The following is a 24,767-nucleotide window of genomic DNA, read 5'->3' on the forward strand; positions in this document are numbered from 1 at the left end:
GCACGCTCACGCATAGCACGCACGGCACGCACGTCGGGCGTGTGGCTCGCGGAGGCAACGCGCTGCGGGGCGGGGGGGGGCAGTCTCCTGGAGGACGGTGGCCGCACTAGGACAAACTGGGACAAGCCGGAAGCCGGGGACCCGGCTGAGCGTGAGGGGCGGGGCCTGCCGGCTAGACCGCGGAACCTAGTCTCCTTGGCAACCGGGGGTGTGTGGAAGACGTGTGTGGAAGAAGTGATCAAGACAGAACAAGACCGAAGAGCATCTTGGGGCGGAGCCTATCTGGAGGGGGCGGAGCCGAGAGGCTTGGGCAACCGGAACAGGGGCGGAGTCATGCTCGAAGACAGCGGAAGTTCCCGGACGGCCGAGAAGGCGGGTCTCCTTGACGACGACTTTCGGCTTGGATGCAGGGCGAAGACAGGGATGGGGCACCCGCGAGCAGAGGAGCTATGTGGAGAGGAGACTCTTTGGCGGCCTGGGTGGGGCGGGGCCTCGTGGAAGCCCGGCTGTCTCCTTGGCAACCGGGGTAAGGTTGTAGCCTGAAAGCCGCGGGGAAGCCGAGGGTCTTCAGACTGCGCCTGCGCGGGCGGCCGGGTTTCCTTGGTAACGAGGATGGGGACAGGACCAAGCCTGGGAACAGCCTGGGAGCCTGGAGCGGAACCCTGAGGCCACGCTGGAGTCAGGCTCGCGGGCCCGTCTCCATGGCAACCGGGCGCGCCAGCGGCGCCGGCTGGAGGCGGTCTCCCGAGCGCGCGGTCTGTGACGGGCGTGACCGTCTCCCTGGCAACCGGGGTGGGCGTTTGAGGCGGAGCCTGGAAGGTGGGGACTGGCTCCGGAGAGGGGCTGTAGTCAGCAGGGCGGGGTTTCCTAGGCAACGAGGATGGGTGTAGAGCCCCGGGTACAGCCGCTCCGGCGGTCGGGAGCCTCGGGAGGGGGCCGGTGGGCGGGGCCCGGAGGCGCCGCCTTTCACCCCGATTTCTCTCCCTTCCCTTCATCTGGCCAACCAGGCGAGCTCGCCCCTGTTTTTGCTCGCGCTGCCTGTGCCTGTCCAAGTGTGCGGCTCCCCAGACTTCTCAGCGCCTGCCGCCTTCTTTCTCGTGTTCAAGTCTCAGCTGCAGGGTCGCCTTGTCGCGCCGTCTCCACAGCTCTGCTCCATATCATTGTGTGCGTCTGATAAACTGTAAAGGCGCCAAGCAGAAGGGAAAATTACACATCAGGTGTCCCACAAACACCCGAGATATGGGTGCCCATGTCCCCGTGTGACCCTTGAAGACAGGATGAAACCCGCGTCTTCTTTTAGGCTAGTCCCAGAATGCTCCTGAAGCTAGTTTCCGTATTTATTTTCTTATTCACCCAACATTCATCTAGCATCCATGAAATGCACACAAACACCCGAGCCCCATGAAGTTAGGCGAGAGGACGTGATTCCAAACTGACCTCGGATGTGTCTCACGGCACAAGAAGGGCTTCCAGGGGCAAGGAGGGTGCGTTGGAACCAGAATTTTGTGGAACGGATAGGAGTTGCTCAGGGTTGGGCTTCTGAACCCGCTCACTGGTCTTTCTATCCACGAGTCCCATTCGTTCCGGGTTGACCACCAGAGGGCGCATGTCCCCCACCAATGGAACCTAGTCTGGAGGTCCTGCAGCGCAGCCCCAGGTCTTTTAAACACAACTACATTCACTGGAGATACCCTCCACGGGGAAGCTCGGGTAGTTAATAAAAGTTATTGAGCAGTGCACAGTGCTGTCAGGTCATTGCTGTCTGAAGTTGGGCAAAGCATTTAACCTTTCTCAGAACCACGTCGGACTTGCCTTCCGGAGCCTCATTCCTCTGCGTTGGGCTTACCACTGTCCAGTCTTGCTCTGGAGGATGAGATCCAGTGACCGGACACGTGGGACCCAGCGGCCCTGGGAGCTGTGGCCTGCAGGGGTCCGCGGGTAGCCGGTGTCTGTGTGTGTGTGTGTGTGTGTGTGTGTGTGTTTAAGATTTATTTGTTAGTGTTCTTCCTGCATGTCTGCAGGCCAGGAGAGGGCACCAGATCTCATTACAGATGGTTGTGAGCCACCATGTGGTTGCTGGGAATTGAACTCAGGACCTCTGCCAGTGCTCTTAACCCGGCTCGTCTGTGTGATTTTTATGGCTGGTAAAATCGATTGGGGAGGCCGGGCGTTGGTGGCGCACGCCTTTAATCCCAGCACTCGGGAGGCAGAGGCAGACGGATCTCTGTGAGTTCGAGGCCAGCCTGATCTACAGAGCGAGTTCCAGGACAGCCTCCAAAGCCACAGAGAAACCCTGTCTCGAAAAACCAAAAAAAAAAAAAAATCGATTGGGGAGGAGGGCACCATCCATATCCAGTGCTTATGAGGCTTCTGATGACCCCAGGGTCCAGTCCCACTGATCAACGGGAGACACCAGCACCTGCCTAGGTCCTTGACGCCTGCAGGGGAAAATTTCCAAAGTTCTACCGTGGGGAGCAGAGCCTGGGCCTGTGAACCTCATTGCAAGAGTCTCTTCCTTCTTCAGACCAAGGGCTTGGCAGCCTCTCCCCCATTAGCCCAAGAGGCAAGCTATATGTTCCTGATCAGTCATGCGCAGAGACACTTCCTCCCTAAGCTTGTCTTATCTATGTGATGAGTGTCCAGTTCCCAGAAAGACCGAAGGCTCTGAGAGAAGCCTTGTCTGTGGTGTAGTAGCTCTGACTCCTCACCCATCTCTACTTAGTCTCTGCACACTTGAGTCCAGCTGCTCAGGATGGAGCCCGCCTAGAATCCCCCAGTGAGGGGCTAGGGGAGTGGTCAGGGTGGAGCCTCTGCCTAGAGTCCCCCTTGAGGGGCCAAGAGCATGGCTCAGAGGAAGAGCACATACATTGCATGGGCTCAATCCTCAGTGCTAGAAAAACAAAAAGATGCCAAAATCAAGGTCAGTAAAATGGTTCTGTGTTCTGCTCTTCCAGAGGTCCTGAGTTCAATTCCCAGCAACCACATGGTGGCTCACAACCATCCATAATGAGATCTGGCGCCCTCTTCTGGTGAGCAGACATACAAGGAGGCAGGATGTTGTATTCATAATAAATAAATAAATCTTTTGAAAAAATGGTTCTGGGGCTGGAGAGATGGCTCAGAGGTTAAGAGCACTGGCTGCTCTTCCACAGGTCCTGAGTTCAATTCCCAGCAACCACATGGTGGCTCACAACCATCTACAATTCAATCTGGTGCCCTCTTCTGGTATGTAGGCAGAACACTGTATATGTAATAAATAAATAAATCTTTTTAAAAAAAGGGTAGATCGTTGAATCTACTTTAAAAAAAGAAAAGAAAAGAAAAGAAAAAATGGTTCTGTGTTAAATGCTGCCTGTGTTCAATATCCAGAACCCTCCTGGTGAAAAGAGGGATCCAGCTCCTGCAAGTTGTTTTCTGACGATCACAGACACATGCACTTTGACATACACACCCATTACACACACACAATACATGTAATAAAAATTACTCTAAGAGCCCAACAAACTGGATTTCAGTACAGCAAGACTGTGGGATTTGTCCTCAGAACTGTCAGGAATTAAACAAAAACTTTGCAACTTTGTTATTGTGGCAAGGAGGAGGCCAGCTTGTGCAGACCCTACAGGCTGGACGCTGGTGCAGACATGCAGGCTGGAGGCTCCATTCCCTGGAAGTCACCCATACTGTGCTTGGCCAGGGCTGGGCCACATGGTCATGCTGCCAATGGCTAGAAAGAGGGATGATTGATGACACCGTGACCCATTTCAGCTAATGAGGACTCGCCATTGTCACCAAGGACAGGACCTGCTCTCTGTAATAGACATGGCTGCCTGCTTCCCTTGGCCAGGAGAAATGGCTTGGTGGTTGACAATGCACACAGCTTTTGCAGAGGACCTGAATTCAGCTCCCACACTCACAGCAAACTGCTCACGGGGCCTGTGACTTCTGCTCTGTGAGCTCTGGCGCCCTCCTCTGGCCTCTGCAGGTATCTATATGCACATGGTATACACATACAGATAATTTAAATAAACCTGCTTTTGTTTTAAAATTGGGTTCCTTATCAATCAGGGGAGAGTTGCTATGGGAAGGGGCAGACGTGAGGATTCAAACAAGAAGGGCCCAGAACTTAGGTGGGTATACCTGGACTTGCCCTTTGGCTGTAGGGAGCCAGGCGTGGTGTGGATCTAGGGAGAGCCCTGTGGAGCCTTCAGGCTGTGCCTTGGTTCTGAGCGTCACTTTTCCTTCTTCCTTGGCGGGGAAGGCCTCAAATCCTTATCTCTAGAGTGTGGGGCCTGGAACGTCCTGCAAAGAGTCACAACCCACATTCTGGAAACAGAAACAAGCACAGACAGACTCCCTAGAGTCCTATGAAGGTGCCATTTTGTGCCTCGAGACTCCATTTGAATGCAATACAAAGCAATCCTTTGGAAATGCTACAGAAATTTACTGACTCCAGCTTACAGGAAGGAGCTCAGGCATGGCTGAATCCAGGACTTCTGGTTCATAGCAGGCACAGATGGCCCCTTACTAGCTCTGCTTCTTCCTGGCCAGATTCCTTCTGGCCATTGGCAGGAGCGGACTGCAGCTCTGAGCTCAGCCTTCCAACCCAGCAAGACAGGAGTGGGCCAGGCCCAGTCCAAAACAGAAATGTGGGAGCAGGTCTCCTGTAGCTCAGGCTGTCTCTGAACTCAAAATATAGTGGTGGATGACCTTGAACTCCCAGAGTCTTCCTAGGGTGGGGTGGGAGAGCCATTGGCATCCGATTCCTGAGTGCTAGTCTGGCAGGTGTGCAGGGGTGGAACTCAGTTCCCTGCCACTCCAAACTCTGGAGCTATGGCTATGGTTCCGTTTGTTTAGTTTTGTGGATTTTGTTGTAGTCTGTCTGGCCTGGTCCACTCTCTGTAGATCAGGTTGGCCTTGAAATCACAGAGATTTAAGGTGTGTGCCACCACACCTGACTGGCCCTGTTTGTTTCTTAGTCAGGTTAGGGTCTTTTCATGCAGTTCAGGCGAGCCAGAACTTGTCATCCTCCTGCCTCAGCCTGGGATGGATGCGTGCATGCCATCACACCCAAGCTTTGAAGGTCCTCAGCTGGATAGCGTCTTGTAACTACAGAAAGAGACAGATCCCCAGGCTTAGGGCTAGAGACCTGGATAACTACAGGCCATTGTGCTATGTCTGCCTTGAGGCAAAAGCACTGTCTTTCAAGCCTCAACAGACGTTTTCTTTGTGCCTGGTTGTAGCAGAGTGACCTGGAGTCTGGGCTTGCAGAACAAGACTGTGTGTCAGAAAAAATTGAGAGCCGGGATGTGGACCTAACCCAGTGTTGGGGAGGCAGACACAGGAGGATCCCGGGGCTCGCTGGCCAGCCAGTCTAACCGAACTGTGACTTCAGTGTCACTGAGAGACCCCATTTCAAAATATAAGGCAGAGAGCCATGAGTGTAGCCCTGGCCTCTGGTCACCGCTCACACAAACACGTACACACAGATCTCTCCCCAGCCAGACACGACCTCTGCTGTTGATCTCAAGCGTGGCTTCACCCCCCAGGCTCGTCCAGCTGTCAGGGGCCGAGGGGCCGAAACCCTGTCATTTCCTCCGAGCTCCTGGGTCTGGGTGAGAGAGAAGCCAGGGAAGTTGAGCAGAGATCATGGGGCGTGAGCCTAGGACAGCTGACGCTCAGAGCCCAGTGATAGGAAGTGGGCAGCAGGGGACAGGAGCCTGAGCTGGGACAGCTGTGCCAAGGGTGTCCCTGGGGAACCCATGGGTTTCCAGGACGTGGGAGCAGGACAGAGAGGGGCCCTGAACCTGTGCCAACTACACAATGGCCCTTTGATTCACCCGGCCCAGGCCTCACTGGCCCAGTATGAGGGGTCAGGCCGCGGCCAAGGTCGGTGCTGCCCACCCCCACTCCCTCCTGCAAACTCTTGGTGAGAACACAGGGTCCCGTGCCCCGCCCAACCTAGGAGCATCCTTGGGAGACTGCCAGGTCAGTATCCTCCCTCACTGGACTGGACAGCCGTAGTGAGGAAAATGAGGGCTTCTGCTGTAGGTGGCCTGCCGGGGCTTCGCTGTCCGGTCTGGAGGGGTCTGCAGTAGATGTCAGGAATAGGGTGATCTTGGGAAACACAGTGCTCCCTGTAGCACACCCATATTTTCTAGCTATAGATTAATTTATCTGTATTTTAAAATACGTTATATGATTGGGTGTTTCACCTGCCATGTCTGTGCACCATGTGTGTACAGTACCTGAAGAGGCCAGAAGAGGGCATCAGATCTTCTACAGCCAGAGTTACAGACAGTTGTGAGCCACCCCGTGGGTGCTGGGAACTGAAACCCACTTCTCTGGAAGAGCAACCAGGGCTCTTACCTGCTGAGGCTTCTCTCCAGGCCCTTATTTGTGTATTTTGTTGTCTAACCCATGAGCTGGGTGAGGACAATACTAGATTAGCTTTGGTCCAACACCTCAGCTTGTCCACTGATTACCCCAAATCCACAAGGGACTCCATAGGACCCAAGGGCCTTTCAAGGAAGAGTGAGCTAGCTACTTTGGAGGCCCCCAGATGGGAGGTTCTGGGTTCAAGAGAGACCCTTTGGTTTGAGGCCCCAGAGGACAAAACACCCCGGACCTATTCCAGTGTTTCCCTCAGAGACCATAGGAACCCCATGGCACCTATGGTCTATCTATGCCAGAGACGGGCGTTCTATTTGGGAGGGAGAGGAGAAAGAGTCTCCCAGTGTGTGTGTGTGTGTGTGTGTGTGTGTGTGTGTGTGAGAGAGAGAGAGAGAGAGAGAGAGAGAGAGAGAGAGAGAGAGAGAGAGAGAGAGAGAGAGGTGTAGGGGTCAGAGGATAACTTGAGGAATCAGAACTCCATCTTCAATGAGTGTCTGCACCCGGGGATTGAACTCAGGTCGTCAGGCTTGTCTGCAAGCACCTTTGCCCTCTGAGCCATCTTTTTGTGGTGACTGTTTTAAGGCAGGATTCACCATGTAGCTCTGGCTAGCCTGGAACTCGCTCTGTAGCCCAGGGTGGCCTCGAACTCATGAAGATCCGCCTGCCTCTGCCTCCTGGGTCCTGGGATTACAGGTGTGCGCCACCATGCTTGGCTGCTGAGTCATCCTGAGTGTTTTGAGACAGAATCTCCCTGGCCTGGACTCCCGAGGAAGACCAGTTTGGACTGGAACTTGTGACCCTCTAAGGGCTGGGATTCTGGGATGTGCCTCCCTGCATGACGATTTCTCTCTTGGCTGTGCATGCATGCACTCACCGAGACCAGAGATGAGGTGCTCTGCTTAGCCCTCTTGGCCTTTGAGACAGTCTCTCACTGAAGTTGGCAATATTCTCTCAGCCAGCAAGCCCCAGCGACTCTCCTGTCCCCACTCCCCACAGTCCTGGGCTTACAGGCCATCTTGCTTTTACGTGGGTGTTGGAGTTTTGAACTGAGGTCCTCCTGTTTATCCAGGAACCAGTCTTAACTCCTGAGTCACCCTCTAACTCCTTTTTGAGACAGGATCTCAGGTTGCCCAGGCTAGCCCGAAGTTCCCTCTGGTAGCTGAGAACGACCTTGGCCTCCGTGGTCCTCCAGCCTCCCTGCCTGCCAGGTGGAAGGGCGGGTGTGCGCCATCGTGCCCACGGAATCCGGGAGCTCGTGCGTGCTGGGCGAGCCCTCTGCCACAAGCTGACTGCAACTCTAGTTTGCGGCACTCCGAAGCCTCAGCTGGTCTGGAACTCACAGCAATCCTCCTGCTTCAGCCTTGCCTTTAAACCGCTTGCGGCAACTCAGGGACACCCTTTGCCACTTTGGGCGTTCGCCAGTTGTGAAGGTCAGGCCAGAGGCCACAGAAACCAGATGGCAGCCTCAGTGTCACACCCAGTCCAGACTTCCAGACGCACTCCAGGTGGAGACCCCAAAGGAGTACGCACACCTGGAAGTGCTCACCTTCGTCACCTCCCAGAACCTGCCCCGGGGCCAAAGTTTGTGACTTGACCCCACTGTGGACTCTTCTTCTAGACAACCGTCTGGTTCCCAGATGGGACAGGGCCTGTCCCCGGCGGCCACCCCCGCGCAGGCCCGGGCCCTGCGCCTAGGGGACACGTCCGTCCCGCCGCGCCCCGCCCCGCCCGCCGCCGGCCCCGCCCGCCTTGGGCTTTTATAGGCCGAGGCGCCCGCACTCGCTGAGTCCCCGCTGCCGCCCCACTCTCGCCATGCGTCCTGGGGCACTGTGGCCGCTGCTTTGGGGAGCCCTGGTCTGGGCGGTGGGATCCGTGAGCGCCGTGATGGGCTCGGGGGATTCCGCGCCCGGTGAGTGGGGCTGGGCGGAAGGGGCGGGCGAGCGGGCCACCCACGTGGCCTGCGGAATGCGGCAGGGGGATGTCTGGGGTGCGCTCTGTCTGGGTGGGCGAGTGGGGCGCTCCTCCCCTCCAGTCTCAAGGGAGGGCTGACATTTATTTATTAAGCTCTTACTGTTTGCCGGCTTTCCCATGAGTCCACAGAACCCAAAGTCTGTGGGTACTTTTTCCATCCCCGTTTTCAGGATGGGTAAACTGAGGCTCGGGGTGATGAACCTCGTAAGTGTCTCTGTGAGTGGCTCCTTTTGAGAAACACCTCTTTTAGAGAGACATCTCTGGGTGGCTGGACCTGCTAATGCCGCCTAGGTGGAGGTTTCAGGATCCCGCAGATGGACTGTCTCTGTTGGAATGCTGTACCTGCATCTCTGACTGGGAGAGCTCTAGCCTCAGTTTCCCCTTTTGAAAAGTGTTCGCTGAGGCGTGGGAGCCCAGTTTGTGGAAGGCAGTCAGTAGCGTCCCCTGAGCACGAATGAGTTCCGATACAGGGGATGCGGCTGTCCCCATTTAAGGGTGAAGAAAGCCCGGGGTTCTGCGTCCCAGCCTTTCCCGGGGCCCGCCCCGCAGAGTTGCGGCCTCCAAGGGAGCCGAGCCCCCTCCCCGAGGGCCGTGTCCCCCGTCCCATCCCAGGGGAGTGAGCTCACGCAGAGGGAATGTTCCCCAGTTGGAGTGAGTAAGAGGCGGGCCAGGCGAGGGGGGGCTGCAGGCCGGGGGCTCGGCTGCCCTGGGCACTGTCTAGACAGAGGGCAGAGGCGGGAAGCCAGTGCAGGCCCACAGACCCTCACATGCCGAGTGCCTGGCATTTGAAGGGGCCGGGCAGGGCGCCAGTTCTCAGGCCCGGAGGCTGGGCAGGAGCACTGGGGTGCGGCTCAGAGGAGGAGGGCTCCCCACAGAGCAGAGTCAAGACCGTAGCTGTGACTTTCTGTCCCTTCTGCCTGAGTCGGGGACAGGGCACCATGCCGGCTACGGGCATCTCACAGTTGGAGGGAGCATTAGACCTGGGGTGTTGGGTGTTGGTTACGAGTTTACCACACAAACTAAAAGAATAATTCATGAGTGGTGATGGGAGTTCGGAGTCACCCTCCCCCTCCTCCCCCTCCCCATAGGTGGCGTGTGCTGGCTCCTGCAGGACCGAGAGGCCACCTGCAGTCTGGTGTTGAAGACAGATGTCAGCCGGGAGGAGTGCTGCTCTACCAGCAACATCAACACAGCCTGGTCCAACTTCACTCACCCAGGCGATAAAATCAGCCTGCTGGGGTTCCTGGGCCTCGTCCACTGCCTCCCGTGCAAAGGTAAGGGTGCACAGCAGACTGGGGAGAGGCCCTGGCCTCAGAGGGCAGTCACGGGCACCCCAGGGCCGCAGCTTGCAAAGGTTCAAGCCCCCTGGTTTCCTCTAGAGCCCCTAGCCCGCACCCTCCCTCACCTAGTGGAGATGAACTTAGTCTTAAATCCTGCCTGACACCCAGGCTGCTGTCCTCACAGGAAGCCCCGGCTACCGCCGATTTTACATGTTCTGTATACCTGGGGTATCTAACTTTATTCTGAGGCGTGCACCCCTGCCATCCCTGCTGAGAGCAGAATGAGTGACAGTCCAGACACCCTCTGCCTTGGAAGAAGCATTGATCGAAGCATTGATCGGAGGGCACCCTGGTCTCTGTGGTCGCGGCTGAACAAGGAAGGACCCGGAGAAAGCGCTGGGGAAGGGCTTGGAGAGAGTGGGCGTTAGATGTAGGGTATTGGGAGATGATGAGGAGTTTGCTGGGTGGAGCCCGGAAGGCAGAGTGCACTGGAGCTAGGGTCAGTCTCTAGCAGGGTGGGGTGCCATCAAGCAGCTTACCCAGGAGGAGGCTGGGCTGTAGATCTGCAGGCCAAGCCCAGGAGCCGGCACTAGATAACCAGAAACACATGGCCTGGGCGTGAGAGCCTGTGAGTGCCTTCTCGAGGCTCCTATGCCCCTCGGCACGCAGGACGCGAATTCGCCTTTTTAGTTCTTGATTTCCCAGGTTGACTAGAGGGTCGGTTTCAGATGCGCGGGTGGGTGGGCCCTGTGGGGGTGCCCAGGCTAACTCTGCAATGTGAGAACACCGGGAAACCGAGGCCAGAGAGTTTGGGGTCTCCAGAGCCACAAGGCAACTGAGCCGAGAGAGGAGAGGGAGGGATGTTGCTGCGTCTGAGTCTAGCATGGAGTTCTCAAGCTAGGATGTTTTGAGGGTCCCCGTGTTCTCAGAGCCTCCATTTCCCCATCTGTAAAATGATGGCTGGACAACATACTAAAAGGGACGCGTGGCCAGGAGCAGTGCTGCAGGCCGGGAATCCCAGCGCTTGGGTTCTAGAGGCAGGAGGATCAGTTCAAAGCCAGCCTGGGCCACAGGAGACCCCCGCCTCCCAAGAACAGAATAAAGAGTTTGGGGCGGGCGAGGTGGAAACCCCGGCACAAGACCCCGCCTAGCCGAGCCTCCGCCTGAGGGTGTGCGGAGTGAGCCCCTCCTCCGTGCCTCTTTGGGCAGGTCCTAGCGGGACCCGGAGACACAGGCACTCCGCGGTTGTGCGTTAGGGCGCTGCTGGACTCCAGCGGCACGAGGGAACCCCGCCTGCGGGCGTCCTGTGTCCCCAGATTCCTGCGACGGAGTGGAGTGCGGCCCCAGCAAGGCGTGCCGCATGGTGGGAGGCCGTCCACGCTGTGAGTGCGCACCGGACTGCGAGGGGCTGCCCGCGGGCTTGCAGGTCTGCGGCTCTGACGGCGCCACCTACCGGGACGAGTGCGAGCTGCGCGCCGCGCGCTGCCGCGGGCACCCGGACCTGCGTGTTATGTACCGAGGCCGCTGCCAAAGTAAGGGCCGCGGCCGTGGAGGGGCGGGGCCCGGGGCGGGGCTATGGAGATGAGGCCAGGGAGGGACCCGCGGCACCCAGAGATGCGGGTCCGGGAAAAGGTAGGGCAGGGGGAGGGGTGGAGCCAGGGAGGGGTGGGGCCCTACGGGAGGGGTGGCCAGACAGGGGCGGAGCCTGAAGTACCGCGGCCTGGAGAGAGACGGTCCCACGAAAGGGCACGGCCTGGAAGGGGCGGGCCTTGGGTCGCTTTGGGGGCTGAGTCTCGCCTCTAGGGGCGTGACCTGCACCAAATGGGACCGTCGGTAGCGGGGCTCTGCGGGGGCGGCGCCGGTGGCCACCGCTAGGGGGGCGGGCCTGAGGGAGGGAGGGGCAGGGCTAGGCAAGACTGCGGCTCAGGTCAGGTGGATGCCGAAGTCGCCCGCTTCCGAGCTGGAGCTCGAGCCCGGGACGGCGGCAGCGCTCGGGCGTGTCCGGGGCCCGGCGTGCCCTTACAAGTGCTGGCGCGCAGGAGAGGCGGCTCGGCCTGGGAGACAGGCTTGGGACGGGCTGGGAGGGGAACCGTGGGTGTGGTCGCGCAGGCAACCTGATGGGCGGAGCTTGCGAGACTGGGGCCGGGCTTCGACGACTGAGTGGGTGGCGCTGAGGTCCCGGGGGCGGGGCTTGACAGAGGGGAGGGGGGAGGGTGTCCGCGTTTTGGGGCGGGGCTTAATAGAGCCGGGGTGGGGACTGTCCTCCGGGGGATGGGTCTCGGCAGGTTGGAGCTGCCGTTCTGGGGCGGCTTTGAAGAATGGCGATGCGTTTATGTCCGAGAATGGGGCTTCCGGCGGAGTCCCGCTCCGAGGGCAGCTGACTCTCGGGGAGGCGACGCCGTCCAGCGCCGACCTGCGCTCTCTGGTGCCCGCAGAGTCCTGCGCCCACGTGGTGTGCCCGCGCCCCCAGTCGTGCCTTGTGGACCAGACCGGCAGCGCGCACTGCGTGGTGTGTCGCGCCGCGCCCTGCCCGGTGCCTTCCAGCCCCGGCCAGGAACTCTGTGGCAACAACAACGTTACCTATATCTCCTCGTGTCACCTGCGCCAGGCCACCTGCTTCCTGGGCCGCTCCATTGGGGTTCGCCACCCGGGCATCTGCACAGGTGAGACTCGGGTGGGTCTGGGCATCGGTTCACCAAGGGGCGGTTCATGCGCTCACTGTGGCCCGTTCCCTCCATCCCTGCAGGGACCCCCAAAGTACCGCCAGAGGAGGAAGAGAACTTCCTGTGAGCTGCGGCAGCTGGGCCTGGTATTTGAGGCCGTCCCAGTTTTATTTATTGTCACAGAAAAGATTCTAATTTATGTCACGTGGACATTCCCCAAACCTGGCCTGGAACCACTTGCGGATCCTGTAGGATCCTGAGCACGTATCACAGGGACTGAAGGGAGATGTTTTATAAGAGTTGGTATGTGCCATCACCAGGTACTGGGATCAAGTTAGGACCCCAGACACCTGCTGTAGGGAGGGCGGCTTCGCGGAGACTCCTGCCTTGATCTCTGCCTGCTGTCCAGACTGGAGTCGAGTCTCAGGGCACAGGCGATGGTAGTGTGTCCTCCTCAGCTGCTGTTCACACGGGGCCTCCCGGCCTCAGACCAGGGGCAGTCAGGGTCAACCCAGAGAAACACTGGGCTCCTCCCTGTTTACTCACTCCACTTAGGGTGGGACCCTGGCTGACGGCAGGCCCAGGGTAGCCTGTGGACACCCGGACTCACCGTGCCCCGAGCACCCCAGAGTCACCCTGTAGTGCCTACTTCCCAGTCAGCTGCACTCATCACCAGGCCCTGCAACAGGTGGACACCAGTCAGGTGCTGTTTGGGGCGTGACCCTTCACTCTGATAGCTGCTACTGAACATTACCCACATGTGCCTTCCAGGAGACCAAAAAGAATGAGGAGCTGCCATTCAGTAGTTAGTGCTTACCCAGCATGCACAAGGCCCCAGGCTCCATCCCCAGCACCACATACAACAGACATGTTGGCACGAGCCTGTCATCCCAGCACTGGATAGAGGCAGGAGGATCAGGAGTTCAAGGTCATCTCTGACTGCATAGTGAGTTCGAGACCAGCCTCGGCTACATGAGACGTAACCTCTAAAAAACTTGAAAAGGAAGACAAGATGTTAGACCACGAACAGAGGACCATAGGAGGGTGCACAGCCGCCCGTTTGGCGGGCAAGGAGTTCCCAGGGTCTTTTCTATCGTCCTCCCTTGAGTCCTTAGCTGTGCCTTTCTTATAATGTCCCCCAAAAGTGTCATTAACAGGCAGCCTAGGCAGCATCCCCCACCCTGGGCTTCTGCCTCAGCAAAGAAATAAAAGATGGAAAAACAAACCACCATGGTGAACAGCCCCACCTGCCTTTTCTTTCTGAGCCTGTGGGCTAGGGTGGGGCATGGAACCAGCCACGGAAGCTTCCAAAAATGTGTGGCACCTGATCGGGGTCCCTGGGAAGCATGGAGGCAGGTGGAGGGGAGCTGGGCTCCCGGGGGTACAGGGACAAGATGGCTCAGGAGCAAGGGTTTGAAATCAAGAGGAATGGTGACTGGTAAGACAGTTTCTGTGCTGAGGCCACCTTAGCATAGGAGGCCAGGCTAGTCTGTGACTGGGCCCCAGGAATGGAGCGATACCATTTTTGTTTGTTATTTTTATTCTGTCCTCGCTGTATCCCGTACTCCCGTGTGTCAGTGGGGTTAGTCTGCAGTTCAGGACAGACTAGCTGCCCTGGAGTCACCAGGGTGGGAGCGGGTGTTGTCAGGAGGGGGCATAGTGGACGACTGGGAGTTGTGAAAGGGTCTTGCCTAGAGGGTGAGGGTGTGGTCAGGGCCCCTTCTTAACCACACCTAAGCCATGAGCTATGTGTCTTGTTAGTCAGCCCTCAGTACCACTGTTCAGTCCGGATACATGCCTGCAGCCCAAACCACAGGTTCTCAGGGTTCTCCAGCCAAGCCATGGAATATTCCAGATCAGAGCCAATGGGCACAGGTTGTCATTCATCTCTGTCCCAGTAGGAGGCTGAGATTCAAACATCACTCACAGAGCACTCCATAACACCCGGGGGAGGAATTTCTCCAAACCACATCCCATATCCAGGCCACAAACACGGACACTTGAGTGTAGACATCTGGGGTCTTGGGGTCACCACACCAGAGGCCTGAGAAGGAGACAAGGCCGTGGGCCCGGCTCCCGCATACCAAGGGTCCCCCAGAGTCTGCCTGGAGTGGAAAGGAAGTTGAAGTTAGCTGTTGCTCTTGGGGCCTTGTGTCCCCAGGAGTCTCTTAGACACAGACAGGTCTGCGCGCTTTGAGCAACACAGCTGTGTGGAGCAGGCCCTGGCGCGTCTCCCCAAAAGCTGAGGTTTCCCGCAAGTCTCCGCTCACTGAAGAATCAGCTTTTTGGAGACGGAGTTCCGAGACCGTGTGTGCTTCCTATGCTTACGTACACAGGCCAGGGCATGTTTGTGCAGGGCACACAGCCTGTGTGGATTTCAGGCACCCCTCACCGCCGGCTCCTCATTCCTCGTCCTACTCAGTCCTCAAAGGTAGCCCACGTCCAACCGGACCCTGATTTCCCACACAGCAAGCCACTGTACCGAGCAGAAGCCACGCCGCCGGCGGTCCCCGCTGCGGGTGCAGAACATGGCAGGGCTCAGCCGACCCTGCCAGGAACTGTTGCAGACGCTCAGGTCCAGCACTCGTACCTCGGCTTCCATCAGCCCCGGCGGGGGCTCCTCAAAGTCAGACACGAAGCCCCAGCCAGATACACGGCAGCGCCTCCCTGCCAAGGGTGGCCAGGCACCTCTCCGCGGCAACCCCAGCAGCTGCACAGCAGGGCCCAGGACAGCAGAGCCATTCAGCTGAGGGAGAGAGGCTGCCCTCAGAGCGCCCCCCCCCTCCGCCGCTCCCATCTCAGGGAACCTTCCCTCAGACCTTCGCCTCCTGCCCTTCAGGTGGCTCGGTCCCTGGCCAGAGGTGTGACACCCACCTCACCTCTCAGCTTGCCCCCACGCCTCAGCCCTCAGTAACTCCTCAGGGTGATGGCTCCTGGCCTACCATTCCAAACCCCAGAGGGCTCCCCAGCTGGGGGTAACTTCCCGTTCAGCCTCACCCTTCAGGAACCTCCCAGTTTGTTAAACTGCCATTCCCATCATCTGTGAGGCTGCCCAGAGTGGCCTCCTGGGGCCTCAGCAAGGTCTGCCACTCAGCTGAAGGGTGAGGACAGGAAGACCAGGCCTCCGGGGAAGGCTGAGTCCATCTAGACTCAGTTTCCCCACTGGTCAGTCGCAGTTTCTCTGCTATTCGCAACGGCAGTATCTCCACCTGTGCTAGATGTGACTCCCGGGAGACTCATCCCCGGACCCTGGCAGAGGAAACCCTCAGGCCCTCCATTTTGTCCTAAGAAACTGCCTTGCCCTGAAGCCCACAGAACACAGGGAGCTTGCCAGGGTGTCTGTAGGCCAGTTTTGAGACATCCCCTTGAGAAATGACCTCGTGGCTCTTGGCTTTGAGTTTTATTCTGACAGAGGTGGGACATGGAGGGTTCTGGGCAGTGGAGGTATGTGGCAGGACCCCAGGCATGAACCAGCAGCAGAGCCCTTTCCCAGCAAGGAGCCGGTCAGGCTAGGTGTGGTGGCGCACCCCTTTAGCCCTGCCCTTCAGAGGTGGAGCAGGCTGACCTCTGAGCTCCAGGCCATTCTGGAGCTCTGTAAAGAGTGAGTTCCAGTGCAGCTGGGGTCACACAGAGAAACCCTGCCCCGAGAAGAAAAGAGGTCATCCCCAACCCTGCAAGAAAACTGAGTAAATAAGTGGAGAAGTCAGGAGGGACTGAGTGTGGCAGCCCCGGCCCGGCTCACCTTTAGCAGGCAGATGTCGTTGGCCTGTGTGGCAGGCTGGTAGCTGGGATGCTGGACCACAGCCGCAATGCTAAATACCTGTTGTGTGGGCTCCGGTCTGAGCAGAGCATGGGCCCCGAGCACCACCAGGCCGGTGGAGGGGTCCCTGCAGGGACAGGAGGACTGCGGTCACCAGGAGTGCTCCTCACACGCAGCCCCTCACCGTCTCTGGTCCTCCTCCGCCGCCACAGGGCTCCAGGCCTTGCAACACTAACTTAAAAAGTTATAGAAACGTACACAACACAACACAGCCTTATTTGTTGGTCTGAATTCCTTGACACGATTTGGTAGTGCTGAGTATGACGCAGAAGGCCTCAAGCTTCTTGCTAGACAAGTGTTGTACTCTTGACCACGCCCGCAGCCCCTTACTGGGAAGTCTAGGAGGGGCTTTACTATTCACTACAACCCTACAACTGTTCATTTATTTTTTTATGACACGTTCCCAGTCTAGAGCTGAAGCTGAGGTTCCAGTTTCTGTCCTGACTCAGCCTTCTAGCCTCCTGGCTAATTGGAATTTGCAGACGAGGCTGCCATTCCGAGCCGTAATGTGAACACTGACAGTGACACATGTTGGTGCTAAAGGTGGTCATAGTTATTATATTTAATTGTTATCACCAGAAGTGCCCTGGGGGAGGGGCTGGTCCTGTCTGTGTCACGTCCTAGCTTCCTGATGGCCTTGAGTTTGTCCCTCCGTGACCCCAACGTCACCTGTCATTGAAGCAGTGCGCAGCTGACACCACCCAGCGGACGTGGAGCAGAAAGCCTCCGCAGTGGTGACGGCCCTCGAAGCTCACAGAGACCATGTAGGGCCGGGAATGTGGTGTCACTTCACGGCCCCCAATAATCTGGGATCCACAGCAACCTGGGACAGGAGTGGCTGTGTGAGAGACAAGGACAAGGACGGGAAAAGGGACGGTAGAGGCCAGCCCTGGCAGGGAGCAGAGCCAGAGGCTGGGCTGACAGGAGAGGGGTGAACAGAGGCAGGCAGAGCTCTGCTGGTTCAAGGCCAGCCTGGTCCTCACGGGGAGTTCCAGGACAGCCAGGGCGACACAGTGAGATCTTCCCTAAATAAAAGAGAGCGAGTTACGGCTGTGGCTTAGTGGGCAGCGCGCTCACCCAGCGTACATGAAGCCCTGGGCAGCGCCTCACCCCGTGCAGACCGGGTGTGCTGATGCTCACCCATCATCCCAGAACGCTGGAGGAGGAGGCAGCAGGGTCAGGAATTCAAGGTCATCCCCAGCGGCACAGTCATTTCAAGGTGCTTGGACCACATGAATCCCTGCTTTCATTAAGACAGATGGCGGGTGGGCCAGGTGGTGTGTACTGTACGCCTTTAATCGCAGCCAGCACTCGGGAGGCAGAGACAGGGCGATCTCTGTGAGTTTGAGACTAGTCTGCTCTACAAGGTGAGTTCCAGGACAGCCAGTCTACAGAGAATCAATGTCTCGAAAAACAAACAACAACAACAACAAAATTAAATAAAAAAGATGGCTGGGTGGATGGATGGATGGATGGATGGATGGGTGGATGGATGGATAGATGGATAGATAGATAGATAGATAGATAGATAGATAGATAGATAGATAGATGATAGATAGATGGGTGGGTGGGTGGGTGGGTGGGTGGGTGGGTGGGTGGATGGATGGATGGATGGATGGGTGGATGGATGGATGGGTGGATGGATGGCTGGATGGATGGATGGCTGGGTGGATGGATGGATAGATGGGTGGATAGATAGATAGATAGATAGATAGATAGATAGATAGATAGATAGATAGATAGATGATAGATAGATAGATAGATAGGAGAGAGACAAAGGTACTTGCTACCAACCTTGACAACCTGAGTTCAATCCCAGGGACTCATACGGTAGAAGAGCAGAACGAACCCCTGGTTACCACAAGCACCATAGACATGTGACCCATCAAAATAAACACAGGTGATTTTAGGGTTAGGAGACTTGGGAAAATGGTCCATCATTTAAAACCTGTGGCTGGTTTTGGGACTCAGGTTTGATTCCCAACACCTGCAATAATGGTTTCTCACAACCTTCTGTAACTCCAGTTCCAGGGGATCTGGTGCCCTCTCCTGGCCTCCTCAGGGATTGCATGCATGAGACATACAGGCAAAACACTTACACTCGTAAAAATAAAACCAAAGAAGAGCCAGGTGTTGATGCGCACCCCTTTAATCCCAGCACTTGGGAGGCACAGGCAGGCGGATCTCTGTGAGTTCAAAACCAGCCTGGCCTACAATAACTAGTTCCAGGACAGCCTCCAAAGCCACAGAGAAACCCTGTCTTGAAAACCCAAAAAACAAAACAAACAAAATCACAAACAAACAAAAAAGCAAAGAAGAAAGAATAAGGAAACCCAGAGCCCATAACCCTGTACCTGAGGTGGCTGAGATCTCTACCCAGAACCTCATGCTGAAACCCACAGCCACCATTCTTGGTTCAGCAATTAGCCTAGATGTGGCTCCTGTTTGGGAGCCTGTGGTCACCTGAGGTCACCGCGGTTAGGGTTTAATGACAGTTTGAAGTTCTCACCAGGGGGGATGAGCTGGATCAGGACAGCTGCCGCTTCCAACAGCAGGCAGCCCCGGTGTCCAGCACTGGGCACCATGGCTGCTGTAGGACGGTGTCTCCCTGGAAGGGGCACCGTCACCAACGGTCCAGTCACAAAGTAGGAACAGGGCTGTGGTCTGTGGTCAGGAGGTGGAGCAGGGGGTTTCTGGGAAACAGGGAAGGTGGTTCAACTGTCCCTTGTTCCCAAGATGGGTGTTCATGAAAGCTCAGAAAATAATTTTATAAGCTCATCGTGCTAGCTCATTTGTGACTGCCCCTCAGATCATCTCAGGGGACACAGTCACCCTGGAAGCACCACGCCCACCTACTCCTCGGACCCTTGCCAGGTAGCCCTGGGCAGGCACCCTGATCCTTGACCTCCATCATGAATCTCAGGTCCCTAAGGACAATGAGGAAGGCTAATCCTTTGGAGAGATTTGTGTTTGGCTGAGTTTACTGCAATTATTGAGCTCCAACTGTGTACCAGACTTTGTTGGAAGAACCGTGAGTATAAGAGTAACCCTGGGGCTGGAGAGATGGCTCAGCGGTTAAGAGCACTGATTGTTCTTCCAGAGGTCCTGAGTTCAAATCCCAGCAACCACATGGTGGCACACTGAATGAGATCTGGTGCCCTCCACTGGCATGCAGGCAGAAGACTGTATACACAATACATAAATAAAATATTAAAAAAGAAAAAAAAGTAACCCTGAGTTCTGGGGTCCAGAGACCACCTATGTGCTAGGCCTGGGCTTCTCCATGGTGGAGCCCTTTGGAGAGAATATGTACATAGGTTCCCGTGTACACCATCCTGACCTCACATTCAGTATGTAGCTAAGAATGATCCGGGTGCTGGACGGGATAGATAGCAGTGGGCTTGTGTCTCCAGCACACACTGGCTGGCCCTGTACTCGTCCACGTTTGGTGGTCAATGTCCTAGCTCCAGCTAGGCTGGCCCCGGTTGGCCTATGAGACCTACTCCACGTCTGATGCAGATTTGGGGACTCGAGAGAAAGAAGGGGACAGACTGACCTGGATGAACTCAGGGTACACAATGGTGCTCAGGCAGCGAGGTCCCCATGCAGCTCAGGGAGGTGGAAGAACACGGTGTCAGCAAGGCCACCTTGCAGGGAGGGGCTGTTGTCTTGGCTACCTCTCCTCCAAGAGGCTTATTCCAACCACCGTGAGGACGGAGGATGCACATCTGCGCCTTGGACTCCAGAGGGCGGTCAGGAACAGTGTGCGGGAGCCAGGGGACTGGAGGGGGACAGCATCAGACAACAGAGCATGGGGGAGGAGGTGAAGGGAGAGAGCCCAGACAGAGAAGAGGAGAGACACAAGCAGAGATGGCAGACAGACAGACACACACACACGTGAGAAGTGAAACAGCAACTAAGAGGGAGTGGGAGAGAAGAAGAAAAGAAAGAAAGAGAGAGAGAGAGAGAGAAAGAGAGAGAGAAAGAGAGAAAGAAAGAAAGAGAGTACCTGGAGATGCAATGAGACACATGGAGGGGAGGATGGAGAAACAGACACAATGAACAGAAAGGAAGCCAGAGGGCGCTCACCTTTAACCCCCGCACTCTGGAGACACTGGGAGGTGAGCCAGCCTGGTTTACAGAGTGAGACCTTGTCAAAAAATAAAAGTAAAACCAAAAACAAACAAACAGAAAGAGGGGCTGGAGAGGTGGCTCAGCGGTTAGAGCACTGGCGGCTCTTCCAGAGGACCCTCTGTTCGGTTCCTACCCAACATGGTGGCTCGCAATAGTTTGTAACTTTAGTTGCCGGGGATCTGCCGCCCTCTTCTGGCCTCTGTGGGCACTGCATGCATGTGGTACATAGGCACAGGAACACACCCAGAACATAAAAAATAAAATTAGCTGGCTATAAAGGAATCGAATTGAAGACCCTGATATCAACCTGCACATCTACGAACACCTAAGTTTTGACAAGGAATGTAAAAATATAAAATGGAAAAAAGATGCCAGGTGGTGGGGGCACACACCTTTAATCCCAGCACTCGGGAGGCAGAGGCAGGCGGATCTCTGTGAGTTCGAGACCAGCCTGGTCTACAAGAGCGAGTTCCAAGACAGCCTCCAAAGCCACAGAGAAACCCTGTCTCGAACCCCCCCCTAAATTGGAAAAAACAAAGCATATTCAACAAATGGTGCTGGTATAACTGGATGTCAACATAAAAGAAAATAGATCCATATCGCCATGCACAAAACTGAAGTCCAAATGGATCAAAGGCCTAAATAAAAATCCATCCACACTGAACCTCATAGAAGAGAAAGTGAGAAATACCCTTGAATGCATTGGTACAGGAGACCACTTCCTGAATATAACACCAATAGCACAGACACTGAGAGCAACAATTAGTAAATGGGACCTCCTGAAACTGAGAAGCTTCTGTAAGGCAAAGGACACAGTCTATAAGACAAAACAGCAGCCTACAGAATGAGAAAAGATCTTCACCAACCCCACATCTCACAGAGGGTTGATTTCCAAAATATATAAAGAACTCAAGAAATTAGACACCAAAATACCAAATAATCCAATTTAAAAATGGGGTACAGATCTAAACAGAAAATTCTCAGCAGAAAAATCTAAAATGGCTGAGAGACACTTAAGGAATTGCTCAACAGCCTTAGCCATCCGGGAAATGCAGATCAAAACAGCTCTGAGATTCCATCTCACACTGATCAGAATAGCTAAGATCAAACACCAGTGGCAGCTTTTGCTGGAGAGGATGTGGAGAAAGGGGAACACTCCTCCTTGCACAGCCGTTGTGGAAATCAGTATGGCAGTTTCTCAGAACATTAGGGATCAATCTACCTCAAGACCCTGCAATACCACTGTTGGGCACATACCCAAAGGAGGCACAAGGACATCTGCTCAACTATGTTCATAGCAGCAATATTTGTAATAGCCAGAACCTGGAAGCTACCTAGATGCCCCTCAGAGTGGATAGAGAAAATGTGGTATATTTATACAGTGGAGTACTACTCAGTGGTAAGAAGCAATGACATCCTAAAATTTGCAGGCAAATGGACAGAAGTAGAAAAAACCATCCCGGGTGAGGTAACCCAGACCCAGAAAGACAAATACAGTACATACTCAATCATAAGTGGATACCAGACATAAAGCAAAAGTTACCCAGCCTACAATCCACAACCCCAGGGAAACTAGAACCCTCTTCCAGAAACAGATGGAAGCAGATGCAGAAATCCACAACTATCCAATGGTCCAAGCTCGTGGAGTACAATCGAAGTGAGGGAGGAGCGATAATATTAACAAAGGAGTCAAGACCGTGATGGGGAAACCCACAGAATCAGCTGACCCGAGCTAGTGAGAGATCACTGACTCAGGTCTGACAAATGGGGAACCTGAATAAGACCAAACTAGACTCCCTTAATATAGGTGACAATGGTGCGGCTGGGACAGTATATGAGGTCACTGGCAGTGGGTCCAAGATCTAACTCTAATGCACAAACTGACTTAGTGGAGCCCATTCTATATGGAGAGATGCCTTGCTCAGCCTAGGTGGGGGAGGTGGGGCTGGTCGGGCCTCAACTAGATGATGGGACAGCCTTAGTACACTTTTAGGGGAGGTCTTACCATCTTCAAGAAGCAGATGGGAGCCGGGCGTTGGTGGCACACGCCTTTAATCCCAGCACTTGGGAGACAGAGGCAGGCGGATCTCTGTGAGTTCGAGGCCAGGCTAGACCGACAGCCTCCAAAATAATACTGTCTCATAAAACCAGGGGAGGGAGGGGGAACTGGGATTGGAATGCAAAAAGTAAACTAGCAATTAGGCAGCAGAGGTGGTGGCGCACGCCTTTAATCCCAGCACTGGGAGGCAGAGGCAGGTGGATCTCTGTGAGTTCAAGGCCAACCTGGTCTACAGAGTGAGTTCTAGGACAGCCAGGGCTACGCAGTGAGACCTTGCCTTAACACACACACCCACACCCACACACGCACACATGCACACGCACACACGCACACACCACACCAAGTGACCGAAAGGTGCCGGCTGCAGACTCAGGGTGGCCCAGTTACTTCCCCATTTCCTTCCGTTTTGGTGAACAGTTGTGAAATGTAAAACCATCTTGTGTTCACCTCAACTGCCAAGCTCACAGCAGCCTTGGGACAATGCACAGTCTTGAGAAATCCAGGAAGGGTTTCAGTCTTGATCTGGGATATCCAGGAACACCGTGAGGATTAGGGAGGGGGAGGGAGAGAAAAGTCCCCACACCTCAACCCTCCCATAGGCCCTCTGGGTTTTCTTTCCCTCTCTCCTGTGTAATTATTTGTTTACTAAGTTAATGATTGATTCAGTTTTTGTGTTTTTGAGACAGGGCTTCTCTGTGTAGCTCTGGTTGTCCTGAAACTCACTCTGTAGACCAGGCTGGCCCCGAACTCACAGAGATCCACCTGCCTCTGCCTCCCGAGTTCTGGGATTAAAGTGTGTGCACCACACCTGACTCTCTCTTTTTTTAGACAAGGTCTTCTGCGGCCCAGGTTGACCTCAAAATCATTAGGTAGCCAATGATAACCTTGCTGGGGTGACTTGCTATCACCACATCTGGCTCACTTCTGGCTTTGGTTTTTTTGTTTTGTTTTGTTCTTAATTAAAAACATTTTTTTTTTTTGGTCTCACCTTAGGTGGCGCACGCCTTTAACCCCAGCACTCCCTAGGCAGAGGCAGATGGATCTCTGTGAGTTTGAGGCCAGTGTGGTCTATAGAGTGAGTTCTAGGACAGCCTGCAAAGCCACAGAGAAACCCTGTCTTGAAAAACAAACAAACAAAACAACAACAATGAAAAAGGCAGGATCTCTCCCCGGCCTGGAACATGCCAACTTGGCTAGATGGATGGTCAGGGACCCTCCTGTCTCTACTTCCCTGGTGTTGGTGCGCGGAGAGCAACCTAAACCTTAACTCACTTGTTTAGGAGAAAAAGAGCACCGCCCCTCTAAAGGCTGTGTTCTGAATCACCAATGTTCACAGTCAGATCTCAATAATTCTCTTTAGATGGAAAAGACAGAAACCCAGGAACAGCGAAGACACCCGCTATCTCTCAGCTTGAGCACCCCGCGCAGGCTCAGCAAAATATAGCACTTAGCCTGTCTTTGTCAATAATGATTTTGTTGTTGTTGCTTTGTATTTTTGGTTTTTCGACACAGGGTTTCTCTACATAACAGCTCTGGCTGTCCTGGCACTTGCTCTGTAGACCAGGCTGGCCTCAAACTCACAGAGATCCGCCTGACTTTGCCTCCTGAGTGCTGGGATTAAAGACCTGTGACACCATCGCCCAGTTGTGGACGATGTTAATAAAATTTTATTGACACACGACTGTGTTCACATAGCTCCTCCAGCTGCTTTGGTGTCCATGACAGAGTACAGTCCCTGCAGCACAGACCGTCGGGCCAACAATGTTTACTATCTGGCCTTTTACCTGCCAAGTTCACCCCTCAGCCTATCCTGGGCCCTGCTGTGAGCTCTCAACCCTCCCGCAGCCTAAGGAGGTGGAATGGACGGAAAGCCACAGAGGCCAAGAAACACATACAGATCTAAACCCAGGGAAGACAGGTGTGGTGGAGCAGGCCTGGCTGAGGCAAGGCGACCTCTGGGAGTCTCAGGCCATCCTAGTCTATACAGTGGGACCCCGTCAATAGAAATCAAAGGCAAGGTGAATGGCTGAGGGCGTCCCTGACCCTCACAAGCACACAAGGCGAACGCGCACGCTCTACAAAGCCAAGCCAAAGGATAACTATTCTATCATAAAAGTATGTTTTGAGACACATTTTCTCTGCGCTACCCCTAAGCCTAATGTGTCTAGGACCAAGGGGTTGCAGTCCAGGTAGGCACACAGGAAGTCAGTGGTGCACCCTCGAGGGGAAGACCTATGTCTTTCTTATTCTGGCTCTGCCAGCGACCTGGGAACAAAGTCTGATTAACCCGCTGCCCTTCAGCCACTCTGGCAGGATCATGCGGCTGACGAAACTCTTGAGTTCAATAGACCATATCCAGCTGTTAGCCCAGGCTGGGCTTCCTGCGGGAGCTGAGCTCCCCAAGAACTGCTGCTGTGCTATCCCTCGGCTCGGGGGCTCCATTTCGGGCC

At 55.4% G+C, this 24,767-nt stretch overlaps 2 protein-coding genes across 2 annotated transcripts; one reads left to right on the plus strand and one right to left on the minus strand.

The window, feature by feature from the left end:
* Nucleotides 1-8,155: 8,155 nt before the first annotated feature.
* Nucleotides 8,156-13,529, plus strand: Fstl3 (follistatin like 3). The gene is made up of 5 exons (XM_005083344.4): nt 8,156-8,299; nt 9,450-9,635; nt 10,958-11,173; nt 12,077-12,304; nt 12,388-13,529. Exons 1-5 carry the CDS (start codon nt 8,203-8,205, stop codon nt 12,429-12,431), a joined length of 771 nt encoding a protein of 256 aa, XP_005083401.1. The 5' UTR covers nt 8,156-8,202; the 3' UTR covers nt 12,432-13,529.
* Nucleotides 13,530-13,832: 303 nt separating this feature from the next.
* On the minus strand, nt 13,833-17,530 carry Prss57 (serine protease 57). Its single transcript, XM_013122940.3, has 4 exons — nt 16,794-17,530; nt 16,047-16,191; nt 14,787-15,050; nt 13,833-14,409 (listed from the first exon to the last, which is right to left on the minus strand). Exons 1-4 carry the CDS (start codon nt 16,886-16,888, stop codon nt 14,224-14,226), a joined length of 690 nt encoding a protein of 229 aa, XP_012978394.2. The 5' UTR covers nt 16,889-17,530; the 3' UTR covers nt 13,833-14,223.
* Nucleotides 17,531-24,767: the final 7,237 nt, after the last annotated feature.

This window comes from Mesocricetus auratus, unplaced genomic scaffold (genome assembly GCF_017639785.1).
Source record: "Mesocricetus auratus isolate SY011 unplaced genomic scaffold, BCM_Maur_2.0 Super-Scaffold_100676, whole genome shotgun sequence".
NCBI classification, from domain to species: domain Eukaryota; kingdom Metazoa; phylum Chordata; class Mammalia; order Rodentia; family Cricetidae; genus Mesocricetus; species Mesocricetus auratus.